Source organism: Dasypus novemcinctus, chromosome 24 (assembly GCF_030445035.2).
Source record: "Dasypus novemcinctus isolate mDasNov1 chromosome 24, mDasNov1.1.hap2, whole genome shotgun sequence".
In the NCBI taxonomy this organism is placed as follows: domain Eukaryota; kingdom Metazoa; phylum Chordata; class Mammalia; order Cingulata; family Dasypodidae; genus Dasypus; species Dasypus novemcinctus.
The window spans coordinates 67,256,095-67,274,132 of NC_080696.1; the positions used below are offsets into that span (position 1 = coordinate 67,256,095).

At 42.1% G+C, this 18,038-nt stretch overlaps 1 protein-coding gene across 1 annotated transcript in view; it reads left to right on the top strand.

Moving 5' to 3' along the window:
* PRPF6 (pre-mRNA processing factor 6) overlaps window positions 1–18,038 on the top strand; it is a 59,755-nt gene that overhangs the window by 3,136 nt on the left and 38,581 nt on the right. The window contains 5 exon segments of the mRNA XM_071211832.1: window positions 9,948–10,065; window positions 10,576–10,752; window positions 11,404–11,559; window positions 16,986–17,080; window positions 17,501–17,657. Coding sequence (XP_071067933.1) covers window positions 9,948–10,065; window positions 10,576–10,752; window positions 11,404–11,559; window positions 16,986–17,080; window positions 17,501–17,657 — 703 coding nt within the window.

Genomic DNA, 18,038 nt, shown 5'->3' on the forward strand with positions numbered 1-18,038 from the left:
TGTTTGCTCAGGTTTTGCACATTTGCTTAAACTGTATGTGTTATTTGTTTATTTTTAAAGGAGGTACTGGGAATTGAACCCAGGACCTTGTACGTGGGAATCAGGCGCTCAACCACTGAGCCACAGCCACTCTCCTGTATGTGTATTTTTGTCAGGTCACTTCCAAATAAATTGGGCATGACACTTCCCTCGAGTATCCCATCTCCTTCATGGTCACACTGCCTTTTCCACATCCAAGAAACCAACCACAATTCTCTGTCACCTAATATCCATTTCACATTCAGATTTCTCATCTTGTCCCTTGAACGTCATAAGCTGCAGTTTTCCAAATCAGGATACAATCAGAGATCACGCATCCTATAATCTCTTTTATTTTATTTTTTTAATTATCTTTTTTTTGAAAGATAAATAGATCACCCAAAAGTTATGTTAAAAAACATGAGGTTCCCACACACCCCACTCCCCATCCCCTATAATCTCTCTTAAGTGTCTTTTAATTGAAACAATCCCCTTCTCTTCTTTTTTTAAACTTTTTTCATGACATTGGCTTTTTAAATTTTTTTAAAAAATAATAAATTTTATTAATATGTGTTAATAAAGCATACAGTTCATCTAACGCCTACAATCAGTGGTATATGGTATAACTGTATAGCTGTGCATTCATCATTATTAGAGCATCTTCATTCTGGTAATAATAAAAAACAGACAAAAATTCAACACCTCTCATTCTCCTGTTGTACATAGCTGCTATTCAGTTTTTGTCTCTAGGTTTTTGAATTTGTATATATATTTTCTTTTAAAGCAAATTAGTTTTATTGATACATATTAATAAAGTATACAATTTCATGCAAAGTATACAGTCAGTGGTATTTGGTATAATCACATAGTTATGCATTCATCATGTTAGTCACTATTAGAACATTTACATTATTTCAATAATAGTAATAAGAAACAGAAAAACAAAATTCTTCACCTCTCAATCTCTTTCCCCTGCTGTTCATAGCTGTTATTCCTGGCTATTCTTGCACAATTATTTATTTATTTATTTATTTATTATTTTTATAGAGATATATTCATATACCATACAGTCTATCCAAAGTGTACAATCAGTGGCTTTTAGTATAATCACAGTATCATGTATTCATTACCAAAAAAAATTTAAAACAATTTCATTGCCTCAAAAAGAAAAATTCCACACCCCTTAGCAGTCACCTCTCAATCCCTCTGTCCTTCCCCAGGCCTACATAACCTCTAATCTAATTCTGTCTTTATAAATTGATTTAAGCTTACATTTTATATTAATGGAATCATACAACATGTGGTACTTTGTGTCTGGTTTCTTTCACTTAGCATTTTTTTTTTTGGCCCCTCATTAACAACTTGTAACATTACAACTTATTCATACACTTATTCAGATTCAAAGAAAAATAGTTACATATGCAGTATTACCCGTATTCATATTTCTCATGAGATTTTACTATGCTATACAGTCCCATGTTATATTTTTTAGCTTTCCTTCTAGTTATATATATGTCCATAGACTTTCTTTTTCAGTCACTTGTCATTTCCATATAATAGTACTGCAAGTTACAAACACTATGATGTGCTTTCACCTTTTCTATTCATTTCCAAAGATTAACAAACAACATTTTTACTAATTTTGCACAGATTAACCCTTAACTGTCTATTTTCTCCTCTCATTTTATTTTCTGGTGGCCTATTTTCTATTCTTTAACTCCATGAGTTTACACAGTATATTTAGTTCACAATAGCACAATCATACAGTATCTGTCCCTTTGTGTCTGGCTTGCTTCACTCACATGACATCCTCCAGGTCCATCCATGTTTTCATAAGCTTCATGACTTCATTTCTTACAGCTGCGTTAATATTCCATTGTGTGTATACACTGGTTTGTTTATCCATTCATCTGTTGATGGACACCTGGGTTGTTTCTTTTTTTTTTGGCAATTGTGAATACACTGCTATGAACATCGGTGTACAGATGTCTCTTTGTGCCATGGTTCTCAGTTCTTCTGGGTACCCAGTAATGGTATTGCTGGGTCACATGACAGATCTATATTCAGCTGCCTTAGGAACTGCCAGAAGTCCTCCACGGTGGCTGTACCATTCTACATTTCCCACCAACAGTAAATAAGTGGTCTCTCTCCATATCCTCTCTATCACTTATAGTTTTCTCTTTTTAATAGTGACCATTCTAGTAGGTATGAAATAATATCTCATTGTAGTTTTGACTTGCATTTCCCTAATTCTTAGTCAAGGTAAACATTTTTTCATGTTCTTTTTTTTTTTCCCATTCTTTGGACAAAAGTCTATTCAAGTGTTTTGCCCATTTTTTAATCAGGTCATTTATCTTTTTATTGTTGAGTTGTATGATCTCTATATATCATGGATATTAAACCCTTATTGGATATGTGATTTCCAAATATCCCATTGAGTTGACTGCCTTTTCACCCTTTGGACAAAGTCCTTTGAGTTGCAAAAGTATTTAATTTTGAGGAGGTCCCATTTGTCTCTTTTTTCTTTTGTTGCTTGTGCTTTGGGTGTAAAAGCCGAGAAACCACACCTACTATAGGCTCTTTTTTTTTTCTTTTCAGGTACTGGGGCCGGGGATTGAACCCGGGACCTCGTACCTGGGAAGCAGGCACTGAGCCCCTTAAGCTCCGTGTGCTTCCTCCACAGGATCTCGAAGTTGTTTCTCTACATTATCTTCTGGTAGTTTTATGGTTCTGGCTTTTATATTTAGGTCTTTGTTCCATTTTGAGTTGATTTTTGTATAGGGAGTGAGATAGGGAGTCCTCTTTCATTCTTTTGGTTATGGATGTCTAGTTCTCCCATCACCATTTGTTGAAGAGACTGTTTTGTCCCGGGTACCATGAACTTAGTAGGTTTGTCAAAAACCTGTTGTGGAAAGTGGCTGTGGTTCAATTGGTTGGGTTCATGTCTACCACATGGGAGGCCCTGGGTTTGCATCCCGCGGCCTCCTTGTGAAGGGAGGCTCGCCCGCACGCTGGTGTGGAGTGCCGCCCAGCCCACCAGTGCCGCAGAGAGCTGACTCAGCAAGGTGACACAATCAAAAAAAAAAGGGAGACAAGCAAAAAACACAGAGGAGCGTGCAGCGAATGGACACAGAGAGCAGATAGCAAGCAAGCCGCAAGGGGGGGAGGGGAAATAAAATAAACAAATACACAGAAGAATGCACAGCGAATGGATGCAGAGAGCAGACAGCATGCAAAAGGCCACAAGAGGGGAGATATTAAAAAACAAACAGTTGGTCTTAGAGGTGAGGGTTTATTTCTGGACTCTTAATTCTGCTCCACTGATCAATCTGTCTATCTTTATGCCAATACATGCTGCTTTTTGTGTTTTTAAAATTTATTTCTCCCCCTGTTCCCCTCGTTGTCTGCTCTCTGTGTCCATTCGCTGTGTGTTGTGTGTCTGCTTGTATTCTCATTAGGCAGCTCTGGGAACCGATCCTGGTGTCTTCTGGAGTGGGAAAAAAAGCAGTTACTCTCTTGTGCCACCTCAACTCCCCGTTCTGTAATGTTTTTTTAATTTTCTCTTCCCTGTGTCTCTTGTTGCGTCATCTTGCTTCGCCAGCTCGCTGCATCGGTTGGCACTTCTGCATGGGGCAGCTTTTCCATGCTGGGCATCATTTCCTTGCAGGGCAGCATTCTTGCACGGGGTGGCACTCCGCATGGGCCAGCTTGCCCTCACCAGGAGGCCCTGGGCATCAAACCCTGGACTTCCCCTATGGTAGATGGGAGCCCAATTAGTTGAGCCACATCCGTTTCCCAATACCATGCTGTTTTGACCACTGTAGGTTTGTAATATGTTTCAGGGTCAGGCAGTTAAATTCCTCCCAGGTCGCTCTTCTGTTTTAGAATGCTTTTGGCTATTCAGGTGTACTTTCCCTTCCAAATGACTTTGGTAATTGCCTTTTCTATTTCTGTAAAGTAGGCTGTTGGAATTTTGGTTGGTACTGCATTGAATCTGTCAGTCAGTTTGTGTAGGATTGACATCTTCACAATATTTAGTCTTCTACTTCGTGAATACAGAATGTCTTTCCATTTCTTAGGTCCTCTTTGATTCCTTTTAGCACTATTCTGTAGTTTCCTGAATATAGATCCTGTACATCTTCAGTTAAATTGATTCCTCGGTATTTGAGACTTCTTATTGCTATTATGAATGGAATTTTTTTCCTCATTTCTCCCTTGGAGTGTTCACTACTAATGTACAGAAATGTTACTGATTTTTGCGTGTTGATCTTGTATCCTGCCACTTTGCTGAACTAATTTATTAGCTTAAGTAGCTTTGTCATAGACATTTCAGAATTTTCTAAATATAGGGTCTTGTCATCTGTAAGTAGTGAGAGTTTTACTTTCTCTTTTCCTATTTGGATGCCTTTTATTTATTTATTTTTCTTGCCTAATCGCTGCAGCTGGAAGTTCTGGCACAGTGTTGAATAGCACTGGTGATTGTGAGCATCCTTGTCTTGTTGCCAGTCTTAGAGGGAAAGGCTTCAATCCTTCCCCATTGAATAGGGTGTTGGCTGTGAGTTTTTCGTGTATGACCTTTATCATATTGAGAAATTTGCCTTCTGTTCCTTTTTTTTGAAATGTTTTTACCAAAGAAGGATGCTGATTCTCACAAATGCCTTTTCTTCACTGATCGAGATGATCATGTTTTCCCCCCTTCACTTTGTTAATGTGGTGTGTTATGTTACTTGATTTTTTTGTGTTGAATCGCTGTTGCATACCAGGAATAAATCCCACTTGCTCATGGTGTATAATTCTTTTGATATGCTGTTGTATTTTATTTGCAGGTATTTTCTTGGGAGTTTTTGCATCTGTTCAGTCTGTCTTTGGTATAAGGGTGATGTTGGCTTCATAAAAGGTGATGGGTAATATGCCCTCTTCAGTTTTTTGGAAGAGTTTAAACAGGATTGGTGTTAATTCTTCTCAGGATGTTTGGTTGATGCAGATGAGAAATCTGCACTAAGGCTTACTGGGCATCTGTTGTTTGCTTCTTGCTGCTGTCAGAATTTTCTCTTTGTCTTTGACAATTTGACATCTTGAGTAGTACATGTGTTTGAGTAGGTCTATTTGGATTTATTCTAATTAAGGTACACTGCATTTCTTGGACATGTAAATTCATTTCTTTCATGTGAGTTGGGAAATTTTCAGCCATTATTCCCTTAGATAATTGTTCTGCCCCTTTTCCATTCTCTCCTTCCCAGACACATGTAGTGTTGTCATTCACCTCCCTGAACCCCTGCTCAATTTTTTTCCATTCTTTTCTCTCTCTCTCCTTCTCCTCAGTTTCAGCTGTTCTATCTCTGGATCACTTATTCTTCCATCATTTAGAGTCTGCTGTTGTATGCCTCTAATTTTTTTTTTTTTTTTTTTTTTTTAGGCACTCAGGATTAAACTTAGGACCTTGTACACGGGAAGGAAGCGATCAGCCAAACTGAGCTACATTCACTCCCCCTCTAATGTGTTTTCTATCTCACCTATTTTGTCTTTCATTCCCATAAGCTCCATTATTTTTTTATTCAGGTGTTTAAATTCTTCTTTGTGCTTGCCTAGTCTTCTTGATGTCCTTTATCTCTTTAGCCATATCATATCATTGACTTGATTTGGGAGATTTGTATGAACTTTGTTGATTAGTTGTCTGAAATCCTTTGTCTCATCTGTGGCTTTGACATATTTTTTTGCTTTGGCCATTTCTTCTGTTTTCCTGGTATGATTTGTAATTTTTTGCTGATGTCTAGGTATCTGATTATTATGGCGAGTTTACTCTGATGCTTAACTTATCTTGTAGGGCATTAGTAGCGGGGAGGCTGCATGTTACTGCTGTTCTTTGATTCTTGGCTCAATCTGTTCTAGGTTTTTAGAGTTGTCCTTGTTAGTTGCTCAAATATGGGCCCTAGACCCAGTAATGGGTTGCAGACCCGCTTCCAAGGACCGTGGGAGGAAGGGTGTGATGGTGATAAAAGCGTCTCTTACTTTTAATTTCTTCACGTGCACCTCCTTGGCCCTCCAGCAGGCGGCGCCCTCTGGCAGGCCTCGCAGTTCAGTGCCTGGTCGGCTGGTGTTTGCTCGGCAGGGACCAGGTCCCTGGGATAGCGCTTCCTGCCTGGAGGCCGAGCCTGAGATTCAGACTTTCTTAGAGGCTGTTCTTCAGCCCCTTCTCTTTTCCTGGGTGGGAAGTATTTCCACTCCCCTCTGCGTCTCAGCATCCAGCCCTGGTCAGTAGGGCGGGTGACTGAGGGTGGGGTCTCTAGCCTGTGCAGGCTCCCCGGGCAGTGGCGTGGCCCCCCCTGGCCCGGAAGGGCTCCTGGGACACAGCAGGCCAAAGTTGTGGGCCGTGAAGCTGAGCCGGCCTTGGGCCCTGTGCCTCTCTCCTGTCCCTGAGGGAGTGGGTCCCTGCTGTACCCCTTTGTCTGAGGCTGCCAGCCTGCTCTCGGGTAGGGGTGGGGCACCAGCGGTTGTAGCTGCAGCTTCTGCTCAAGGTCTTGATGCTGAGGTGTTTTCACCTGTGCACCTCTCTCTTCTGGGTGGTGTCTGGCCTTCCTTGGGTGTGCTAAACCCCAGCACATTTTCTTTCCAGGCTGTTTCTGCTGTCTTCTAACTATTTTTCTGGGAGAGAAGTGAGTCCTGTGTCTCTCTAGTTCACCATCTTCCTGGAAGTTCCAACACTGACTTCTTTTTTTAGGAGGAACCAGGGATTGAACACGGGACCTTGTATATGGGAAGCAGGCGCTCAGCCCCTGAGCTACACCCCTGCTCCCCCAGCACTGACTTTTTGAGAACAGTTGTATCGATAGGCTGTTTCCTCAGGGTGTCACTTAGCTTGTTCTGCTTTGATATTTCCTTTGAGAAGAGGCTTGATTAAAATCAGGCTGAACATTTTTGACCAGCAAACCTGGTAGGTGCTGCTGTGTTCCTGTTGCTTCACGTGTGGAGGCCCGTGATATCTTACCAGTTGAGCTGATAGACTGACGTATTTTTTTCCCAAGCACATCTTTTATCATAATACAGTCAAGCGCCTATTTACTAATATTTTCTTTTTACCCTCTGGAGGAAAACTGAAATCTTTCTTAATGTTAGAAAGTGTTAGCTTCTTGGTTCACATCAGTTACTGTTTCCTTAACTTTGTTGGTAGTTTGTCACAGGTTCTGTATACTCTTTTTTTTCTTTTTTAATTTTTTTTTTAAAGATTTATTTTTATTAATTTCTCTCACCTTCCCACCCCCCCTCAGTTGTCTGTTCTCTGTGTCTACTTGCTGCGTGTTCTTTTTTGTCTGCTTCTGTTTTTGTCAGCGGCATGGGAATCTGTGTCTTTTTTAGTTGTGTCATCTTGTGTCAGCTCTCTCTGTGTGTGGCGCCATTCCTGGGCAGGCTGAACTTTCTTTCGCACTGGGTGGCTCTCCTTACGGGGTGCACTCCTTGCGCGAGGGCCTCCCCTACACGGGGGACACCCCTGCATGGCACGGCACTCCTTGTGCGCATCAGCACTGCACATGGGCCAGCTCCACACGGGTCAAGGAGGCCCGGGGTTTGAACCGCGGACCTCCCATGTGGTAGATGGACGCCCTAACCACTGGGCCAAGTCCGCATCCCTCTTTTTAAATTTTTAAACATTTATTTCATCGTAGTAATACATAGATGACATAACACCTCCATTTTGTCTCATTTTTATTTATTTTGCACTGTGATATATTTTCTTTTTTTTTTTAAGATTTATTTTTCTCCCCTTCTCTCCAGTTGTCTGCTCTCTGTCCATTCACTGTGTGTTCTTTTGCGTCCACTTGCATTATCCAGCGGCACTGGGAAACTGCGTCTCTTTTTTTTGTTGTGTCTTCTTGCTGTGTCAGCTCTCCGTGTGTGCGTCGCCACTCCCAGGCGGGCTGTGCTTTTTTCACACAGGGAGGCTCTCCTTGTGGGCGCACTCCTTGCATGTAGGGCACCCCTATGTGGGGGCGCCCCTGCATGGCAGGGCACTCCTTACGCGTGGCAGCACGGTGCATGGGCCAGCTTACTACACAGGTCAGGAGGTCCTGGGGATTGAACCCTGAACCCTCTGTATGGATGCTCTATCAGTTGAGCCACGTCTGCTTCCCAAGTTTCATTTTTAAGTGTACCATTCAATGGCATTAGTTGCCTTCACAATGTTGTGCTTCATCTCTAGTAAAATTTTTCATCACCCCAAAGAGAAACTCTGTATCCATTGTGCAGTACCTTTCCATTCCCTCTCCCCAGTCTGTGGTAGCCTCTAACCAACTGTCTTTCTTTGAATTTGGTTATTCTAGATATTTCACATGAATGGAATCATACAGTATTTCTGTGGCAGGCCTTTGCCCCAGACTGCCTCTCTGGTTTCTGACAAGCCTTTCATTGACTCAAGCTGCTTTTGCCTGGAGGGCAAACTCTGGGAGGAGGGGCAATCCAGAGAAGACTTTCTCAAGTCAGCCTTTCCCAGCCAGCGCCCGGCTAGGGACCCACGAAGGGGCGAGATCAGCTCCAGAGTGCCAAGAGCGTCTCTGGCGGCTCCCCAAAGCTTAGCTCTCCTGGCTTGCCCAGCACATGTGGCCGGTCGGCTGCCTGTCCCCTGTCCCCTGAGGAAGTGTCTTACGTCTCTGCTGCTGCCATCCTCGCCGGGGAGGGTTGACGCACCAGCTGCCCTCCGAGCCAGAGCTCCAGAGATTCCAGTTCGCTCATCAGAAGCCGCCGTCAGTGGTCAGATGTGCTCGCCCTGTTTTTTGGGGAAGAGGATGTTTATGTCCCTTTCTGTCACCAGCAAGCTAGCCAGGGATTGGACCACACAGCAGCCTGCCCTGAGAGTTAGGAATTGGGCGTCAGGAGCTACCGAGTGAGAGAGCGATTTACTGTTCTTCACCGTAATTTATCAGCCTCTTCCTCTTGCTCTTCCCTGGATGTGTAGTGTTCTTCTGGCCTCCAGAATTTCAGAATAGTTGTTTAGACAGCTCTTGCCTTTTTGTTTAATTGTTCTGGTGGAAAGACTTAGTCCTGGAGCTCCCTGCTCCACCATGTTCCCACAATCCCACAATCCCCTGACAGCCAGTGTTTTTTTTTTTTTTTAGCATTTTTTAAAAACTATTTTGTGCATTTAATAATTGAAAATAGGAACAATTAAAAACTAAAAAGAATACACAGTCAAATAAAAACATACGTTTCTCAGATGTACTGGATACATATAATTTTTTTTTTAATCATACAGTATGTTACACAATATATTTGGTTCATAATAGTGCAGTAATACAGTATCTTTTTGTCTGGCTTGTTTCACTCAACTTAATGTCCTCCAGGTTCATTCATGTCATATGCATTGTGACTTCATCTCTTATAGCTGCATAATATTCCATTGTGTGAATATGCAACGGTTTGTTTATGCACTCATCTGTTGATGGACACCTGGGTTGTTTTCAGCTTTGGGCAGTCATGAATAATGCCGCTCTGAGCATCGGTGTGCAGATGTCTGTTCATGTCACTGCTCTCAGTTCTTCTGTAAGTGGTATTGCCAGGTCATGTGGCAAGCTATATTCAACTTCTTTAGGAACTGCCAAACATTGGCTATACTAGTCTGTATTTCCACCAACAGTGATAAGTGTTCCTATCTCTCCACAGCCTCTCCAACACTTGTAGCTCTCTGTCTTTTTAACAGTGGCCATTCTGATAGGTGTGAAGTGATATCTCATTGTAGTTTTGATTTGCATTTCCCTGATTATTAGTGATGTTGAGCATTTCTTCATATGTGTTTCTGCCATTTGTATTTCTTGTTTGGACAGATATCTGTTCAAGTCTTTTGCCCATTTTTTAATTGGGTTGTTTGTCTTTTTATTGTTGAGTTGTAACATCTCTTTATATATCGTGGGTATTAACCCCTTTTTGGATATATGATTTCATCTGGTATTTTTAACACACGTACACATCTTTTTTCTTAGGGAGCAAAGGGAGAAAGAAGAAATTGAGAAATACCGTATGGAACGCCCCAAAATCCAGCAGCAGTTCTCAGATCTGAAAGTAAGCAAATTGCATTTCATACTGTGTCTAGTGAAGTTTGCCTAACCACAGAGGACAGACTGTTCTGGCATAGAATTGACCAGACGTTACTAAGTTTGCCTTTTATTTAATTTAGAAAGTAGCAGGTGGAGGACTGTTCCTGCTTTAGTGTATTTAATGATATGCACAAATGTATATATGTAGTATAAACATATATATGGATACGTGTGTGTGTTTATAAGAGGCCTTTCCTCCCTCTGCTGAGAAAGGTGGGACAGGTGAACTTATTTTCTTTGTAATTTGAACTCTTATTTATTTTATGGGCTTCTAAACTGTGTTCTCTGGGCTTTGACAGAATAATTTACAATTTAGTGAAGTAGAGCTAATCTAGTAAATTGATTTTTCTAAGTAACTTATAAAACCATTTCTGCATCAGATTCCTAAGGCATGATGATTGGGGGTTAGGGGTGAGGGAGAGCATAGTTCTACCTGCACATATGAAGTTAATGTTTTGGGGGTGGGTATTTCCAGAGGAAGTTGGCAGAAGTCACAGAAGAAGAGTGGCTGAGCATCCCTGAAGTTGGAGATGCCAGAAATAAACGTCAGCGAAACCCACGCTATGAGAAGCTGACCCCTGTTCCCGACAGTTTCTTTGCCAAACATTTACAGACTGGAGAGAACCATACTTCTGTGGATCCCCGACAAACTGTGAGCACCCCCTTTTTTTTTTTAAAGATTTATTTTTTTTATTTCTCTCCCCTTCTCCTCCTCCCCCGCCCCAGTTGTCTGTTCTCTGTGTCCATTTGCTGCTTATTCTTCTTTCTGTCTGCTTCTGTTGTTAGCGGCACGGGCATCTGTGTTTCTTTTGTTGTTGTTGTTGGGTCATTTTGCTGCGTCAGCTCTCCGTGTGGGCAGCACCATTCCTGGGCAGGCTGAACTTTCTTTCACGCTGGGCGGCTCTCCTTACGGGGCGCACTCCCTGTGCATGGGGCTCCCCTACGTGGGGGGCACCCCTGCGTGGCACGGCACTCCTTGCGCACATCAGCAATGTGCATGGGCCAGCTCCATACGAGTCATGGAGGCCCAGGGTTTGAACTGTGGACCTCCCATGTGATAGAAGGACGCCCAATCCACTGGGCCAAGTCCGCTTCCCTGAGCACCTGTACAAGAAGGAAGACTTGGGCTCCTTTGTCTGGTCCAATAGATCGTTGGTATTGTAGGCGGGTGGTGGTGTGGATTGTGCGCTTGTGTAGTCTTGTGCTGCGCTGTGGCTGAGTTTGTCTGCACAACGTGCATATGCTTAGGAATAAGCTCTTGCACCTGAAACTGCAAGACAGTTTTTTAACTCCTCTCCCCCAGCAATTTGGAGGTCTGAACACACCCTATCCCAGTGGACTGAACACACCATACCCAGGCGGCATGACACCAGGATTGATGACACCTGGCACAGGTGAGCTGGATATGAGGAAGATTGGCCAAGCAAGGAATACTTTGATGGACATGAGGCTGAGCCAGGTAAGAGTTCTGTGTGTCATGTGACATGTTCCTAGAGAAGATGATTTAAAAAAAATTTTTTTAAATTACAAAATTAGTATGTGCTTGACTTTTTTTTTTTTTTTAAAGCAAACTTCAAAACAGAAATGAGAAGAGTAGAGTAGAGTATGCAAATCCTCCGTAAGCCCAACACCTAGGGAGAACCATTATTGGCAGCTTGACAAAGACTTTCACATTTTTTCCATATAGGTAATAAACCCTATATAATTATTTTGGTAAAATGGCATAATATGCATGCTGCAGTTTTTTCTTTTCACTTAAGTTTTTTGCAAATTGCACGTAAAGAAAGAAAACTATTACCATTTGCAGATTGTTTACTTGGAAAATCCAAGAGAATCCTGGATAAGCTAAGAAACAGAATTAAGATAACTTAGTGATGTGTTTGATTACAAAACTAACAGTGCAGGTTAACAGTGCAAACCAGTATTTTACCCATGTGTGAACAGTGACCTGATAGAATATGTTGTGGAAGACAAGACCCATGTTTAAAGTAGCAGAATATCAAAATACCAAGTATGAAGGAAACTTGGAAACTTTATGGGACATAGATTAAGCCAAAAATAAAGTGTAAACCCAGTAAAAATACCATCAGAAGATTGTCTATTTTTTTTAATTGGATTCTGTGGTTTATCTGGAAGACTCTATTCAAGGAGGAGCAGATTAATGCATACAGATGTTAGAACATAAAACATTTAAAAAATGTAATAATTAAATTACAAGGTACTTTCACAGGAATAGACAGAAAGTCATTAGAAAGAACAGAGGATCCGGAAGTAAGGCCATATAAAGAGGCTTTAGTTTATGATAAAGTGGTATTTAAACTCATTGGGGAAGTGCTGCTGGCAAGAATACAAGCGGACACAGAAGAACACACAGTGAATGGACACAGTAGACAACCGGCAGGGGTGGGGGAAGAGGAGAGAAATAAATAAATCTTTAAAAATAAAATAAACTCTCTGGGGAGAAGGTAAAGGTTAGAACAATTGGGTGGCTTTTCGAGAAATTTAAGGCTGGATCTCTTACTCATGCCTTACTCTAGTAATTCTCAAGCGTGAGCCCTGAGCAGCACCCCACCCTGTTAGAAATGCACCCTCAGCCCCAGGCTGCTGAAGAGTACTCTGGGGGTTCCTCAGTGAGGAGTGTCACTCATGAAGTTTGAAATCCATTAATATAAATTCCAGGTGGAATAAAGATACAAATGGGAAAAGGGAGCCACAAAAGTTTAATTATATTGATTATATCCCAAGCTGTAAGAAATTGTGACTATTTATAGTGCATTGCATACACACGCTACAGTACAAAAAACACGTGTGTCATAAACTTAAAAGTAGAAGTGATGAGATTATGATGAAATAAATATTTTAATAGTCTAAAATTTTATTAACAATACAGAAAACCTTTTTGCTCTCACTAAAGCAAATTCAGAATTGAGTGTGCTTCCTTATTTTGGGTAACCTCAGTTTAGCATCTTGTGACTGAGCAGACGGAGGGTCTGGTCCTGCATTAGTTGAAGCAGCTCACAGAGGCTGCCTCCCTGAGCCCCCGTAGGGGCTAGGTGTCTGCTCAACTCCCGCCTTTACACCTGTCAGTTCTTGCAAGTCATCAGCAGATACCCTGGTTTCATAGTCTTAACCTGTAGATTTAAAAACTACAGGAACTCTTCATTTGTAAGGTCTTTGACAGATTTGGAAATGATCTTTTAAGAGTGCAGATAGAGTTTTATGTGACATGAGAACATCCCTTGTGCTTTCCAGAATCTTCTCTATAGGATGAATTTCTCACAAAGCCATAATTTTCTCTTATAAGAAGGCCTTTATTTAAAAAAGAAAATCTTTTATTTGGAAAAAAAAAAAGGTATTGTACTACTGACTGTTACTTGAAATGGTCAGTGAATTAGGAAAAAAGAAAAGTATGTGACTCACTTTTCAGTCTCTTCTGAGTCCTTAGTCACAAGGTAAGCAGACTTTTGGTGATGTAAGATTTCCATATCCCACTATAAATAATGGTCGAGAGGCTGCGTGCAGGACGTCTGGTGCAGGGCATGCTCAGGCTGCAGTGTGTGCAGTGTGCTGCAGGCTGGACCAGCGTCTTAGGACCTCGGGCTGTTGAGGGAGCTGTCGGGCTGCACAGCAAGCGCCGGCACACGGACATGTGATGAGCCCCAGGCTCCCAGGGAAACGTGCCCTCTTTACACGGACACACACAGTCAGGGACTTCTGGTGCCCAGCCAGTTGGTTTGTGCCCCCTGTTGCATGCATCCACTTTAGAGGTTCAGGGCCCTTGAAAACTCAGGCCAAGGGGAAAACTCTGACTATGACATGCAAATCAGAAGCCATGAGGGAAATATTTTAAAATTTGTTTTCACAAAAATTAAAGACTTTTGCACAGAGGAGGATTGTTGAAGATGGTTGAGTGGGAAGCACCAACATTCAGTCCTCCACCAAAATACCATTAGCTGGCAGGAACAGTCTGAGTCAACTATTTTTTACTCTGGAGTCCATTGGAATATTTTGCAGCATCCAGGGAGGGAGAGCCTGGTAAATTTCGGTGAGTTTCACCCTCCTTGTAGCAGTTTCCATCTCTCATCCCCCAGCTTCCGAGCAGGTAGCAGTGAGGACCACAGGCCCAGCTCCTGGTGCTGCTTGTTGGTGCCAGGGTAAGGGAGAAGGGCCTTCGTAACCCAGGGCAGTGTGGGCTGTACTGATCACAGCTTTTGGTGAGCTGCTTCAGATCACTGGAGGGCCAGCACTGAGGGCGGCTGTTGCTCCAGCCACCTTAAGCCGCAGTGATAGGGGAGACTTAGAGAGCCCCCCCCTTTCCATTTCCTGTTTAGGGCAAAAATAATTCGGAAAGGTCACAAATTCACAGTTTCAGCCCTCAAAACTATAGCAACAAACTAGCAATCCTAGAGAAGTGGGAGAACTAGATTTCTAGAGTTATAACAAGATAATCAGAATGTCCAATTACAACAGAAAATTACAGAACACACAAACAGGAAAGTATGGTCCATTTTCCGGAAGAAAAAAATTGCCAGAAACCATCCCTGAGGAAGCACATACATTGGCACTATCAGTCAAAGACTTTAAATCAACTGTCACAACAAATACCTTCAATGAGCTAAAGGAATCTATATGCAAAGAACTAAAGGAAATTAGGAAAACATTGTCTGAATAAAATTGACATGGGAATTATCAAAAGGAACCAAACATAAATTTTGGAGTTGCAGAGTACAGCAATTGAAATGGAAAACTCATTAGATGGATTCAGCACCCGATTTGAACAGGCTGAAGAAGAGATCAGGAAACTTGAAAACAAAACAATTGAAATTATCCGATGTGAGGAGCAGAAGAGGGGGAAAATAATGAAGAAACATTAATAGAGCCTAAGGTAGCTGTGGGACACCATCGTAGGTGTGGTATGTGCATCGTTAAGAGTCCCAGAAAGGCAAGAGAGGAAAGGGCGCAGGCAAAATATTTGAAAAAATAATGGTCATAACCTTTCCAAATCTGATGAATTCATACATCCAGTTCATTGAACTCCAAGCAGGATAGATTCTTTTTTTTTTAAGATTTATTTTTATTTATTTCTCTCCCCTTACCCCCCTCCCCCAGTTGTCTGCTCTCTCTGTCCATTCGGTGTGTGTTCTTCTGTGTCTGCTTGTATTCTTGTCAGCGGCACTCGGAATCTGTATCTCTTTTTGTTGAGTCTTCTTGCTGCGTCAGCTCTCCATATGTGTGGCGCCATTCCTGGGCAGGCTGCACTATCTTTCGCGCTGGGCGGCTCTCCTTACGGGGCACACTCCTTGCGCGTGGGGCTCCCCTACGTGGGGGACACCCCTATGAGGCACGGCACTCCTTGCGCGCGTCTGCACTGCACGTGGCCCAGCTCATCACACAGTTCAGGAGGCCCTGGGTTTGAACCTTGGACCTCCCATGTGGTAGGTGGATGCCCTATCCGTTGGGCTAAATCTGCTTCCCAGGATAGACTCTTAAGAGATCTACACCATGATGTATTATTATAGTAAAATTGTCAAAATCCCGAGACAAGATTTTGAAAGGAGCAAGAGAGAAGCAACTTATCACATAACAAGGGATCCCTATAAGATGAACAGCAGATTTCCCATCAGAAGCCACGGAGGCCGGAATACAGGGATGATGTATTTAAAGAAAACTGTCCACCGAGAATTCTGTATCTGGCAGAATTATCCTTCAAAGTAGGAGGAAGAAATTAAGACATTATAGATAAACATTATGAGAAGACCTGCCCTGTAAGAAATGCTAAAGAGAGTCTTTTAGACTGAAATAAAAAGACACTAGGCAGTAATTCAAAGCCATAAAAGAAATATATAACACTGATAAATGTAACTACACAGGTAAATAGAAAATCCTGTTTGGTTGTACCTTTGGTTTATAACTGCTCCCCCCCACGACTTAACTGACAAATGTGTAAAATAACATTTTAAAATCCATATTAATAGGCATGCACTTATAAAGCTGTAATCTGAGCCAATAACAATGTAGAGGAGTGGAGCATTTTTCACTGAAACTAGGTTGGTACTAATTAAGCTAGATTGTTACAGAAGTTCATTGTATATTCTGGATATTAAAAGCCTATCAGATATACTGTTTCCAAATATATATCCCCATTCTTTAGATTGTCTTTTTACTTTGTTAATAACATCCTTTGATGCACAAAAGTTTATTATTTTGATGAAGTCCATTATCCCTATTTTTTCTTTGTTTTCTTGTGCTTTTGGTATAAAATCTAAAAATCCATTGCAATTGTTCCGTTATTGCCTTTTTTTGTATTTAGGTGCTTTTTTGGAGGGTGCCATTTTGATTCCCTTTTTCTTTCCTTTCCTCTATATTTTTTAGTTATTTTTTTAATGGCTAACTTTGTAATTTCAATGAATATCTTAAACTAGTACCAGCCTAGTTTCAGTATTATACACACTCTCTACTCCTTTATATCTCTTCCCCTCCCTCTTTATGTTGTTATTGTCTCAGATTACATCTTTATGCAGTATATGTTGATTTTAAATGTTATTTACACATATGTCTGTTAAGTCATATGGGGTGTGCATGCAAATATTTTAAAATTTAGTTGAAATTACCTTTTACTTTTTGATTTCTGGTTCTCACGCATTCTTAAGACCCTTTTTATGTTCACCTAGACTTTTTTCCTGGGATCTTATAGTTTCTTTGTTTACATAAATCATTGCCCCGTATGGATAAATTTGTCATCAGTAAGAAGTGTTTTGTGAGTGAGGGAGGCTTCCCCCTGCTGAAGTCTCCGTGCTCTCTGGTAGTCAGGGCTGCTGAGGACCCCCTGTGTACTTGGCTCCCCTGGCTATGTCCAGCTGACTTGTGCATGGTTTGTCTTGCCAGGTGTCTGACTCCGTGAGTGGGCAGACTGTGGTTGATCCCAAAGGCTATCTGACAGACTTAAATTCCATGATCCCCACACATGGAGGGGACATCAAGTGAGTACTTTGTGGAACTGGTGGGCTTGGGATGAGAGCAATCAAAATATTATGTGGATGTTGTAAGAAATATATAGTGGGATATTTTGGTGTTTCATTTAAAACGTACCTCTATCCATTTGTTGTATACCTTAAGTGTTTCACAAATATTCCAAATCTGTGCCCCTGCTGAGGTAGTAATCATCTTGTGTCTTACTCCTCTTCTTTGTCAGTTCTCAGCATCAGCACCTCTCACCTGAGCAGGCTCTCAGGTGTTTGTGTGGCTGCTAAACAGAAGCTCAGGGTGCGGTGACCAGAACTTCAGGTTGGTCCACGCCACTGGGACTTCAGGCCTGACCTTTTCACAGTGGCTCTGTTCTCTGTAGGTTTGGGCATGCCTGCTGGTGTGGGGGCTGACGTGTGGGCCTTCTTTCCTTCCAGTGATATCAAGAAGGCGCGGCTGCTCCTCAAATCTGTTCGGGAGACGAACCCTCACCACCCACCAGCGTGGATTGCATCAGCCCGCCTGGAAGAGGTCACGGGGAAGCTACAAGTAGCTCGGAACCTTATCATGAAGGGGACAGAAATGTGCCCCAAGGTAAGACTGGGTTGGGGAGGCCGTGGCCCCTGTGTCCGTGACCCTTAGAACACCTGCAAAGTAAACTCGAGTTGGAATAAACCTGTTTGTCCTTTGGTATCAAAACTCAGAGACCACAGGCAGAGGGGGATGTGAAACGGTAGAGGAGAGCCGTGTTCTGCTCGTTTCCCCTTGGAACGAGAGCTGACCTACTGTTATTGTGGTATCAGGGCACCTCACTTCTCTTCCTTGTCACCTGGAAAGTCACTGGACATTCTTAACTGAAAAAGGCCGGATTGGTCATCAGCTTGTCTAAACACCTAACATAAGAACCTGCAAGGCTAATGCAAACTTAGGACAACATGCCAGCTTTAGAAAGTACTATGAAACTCCCAGAGTAAA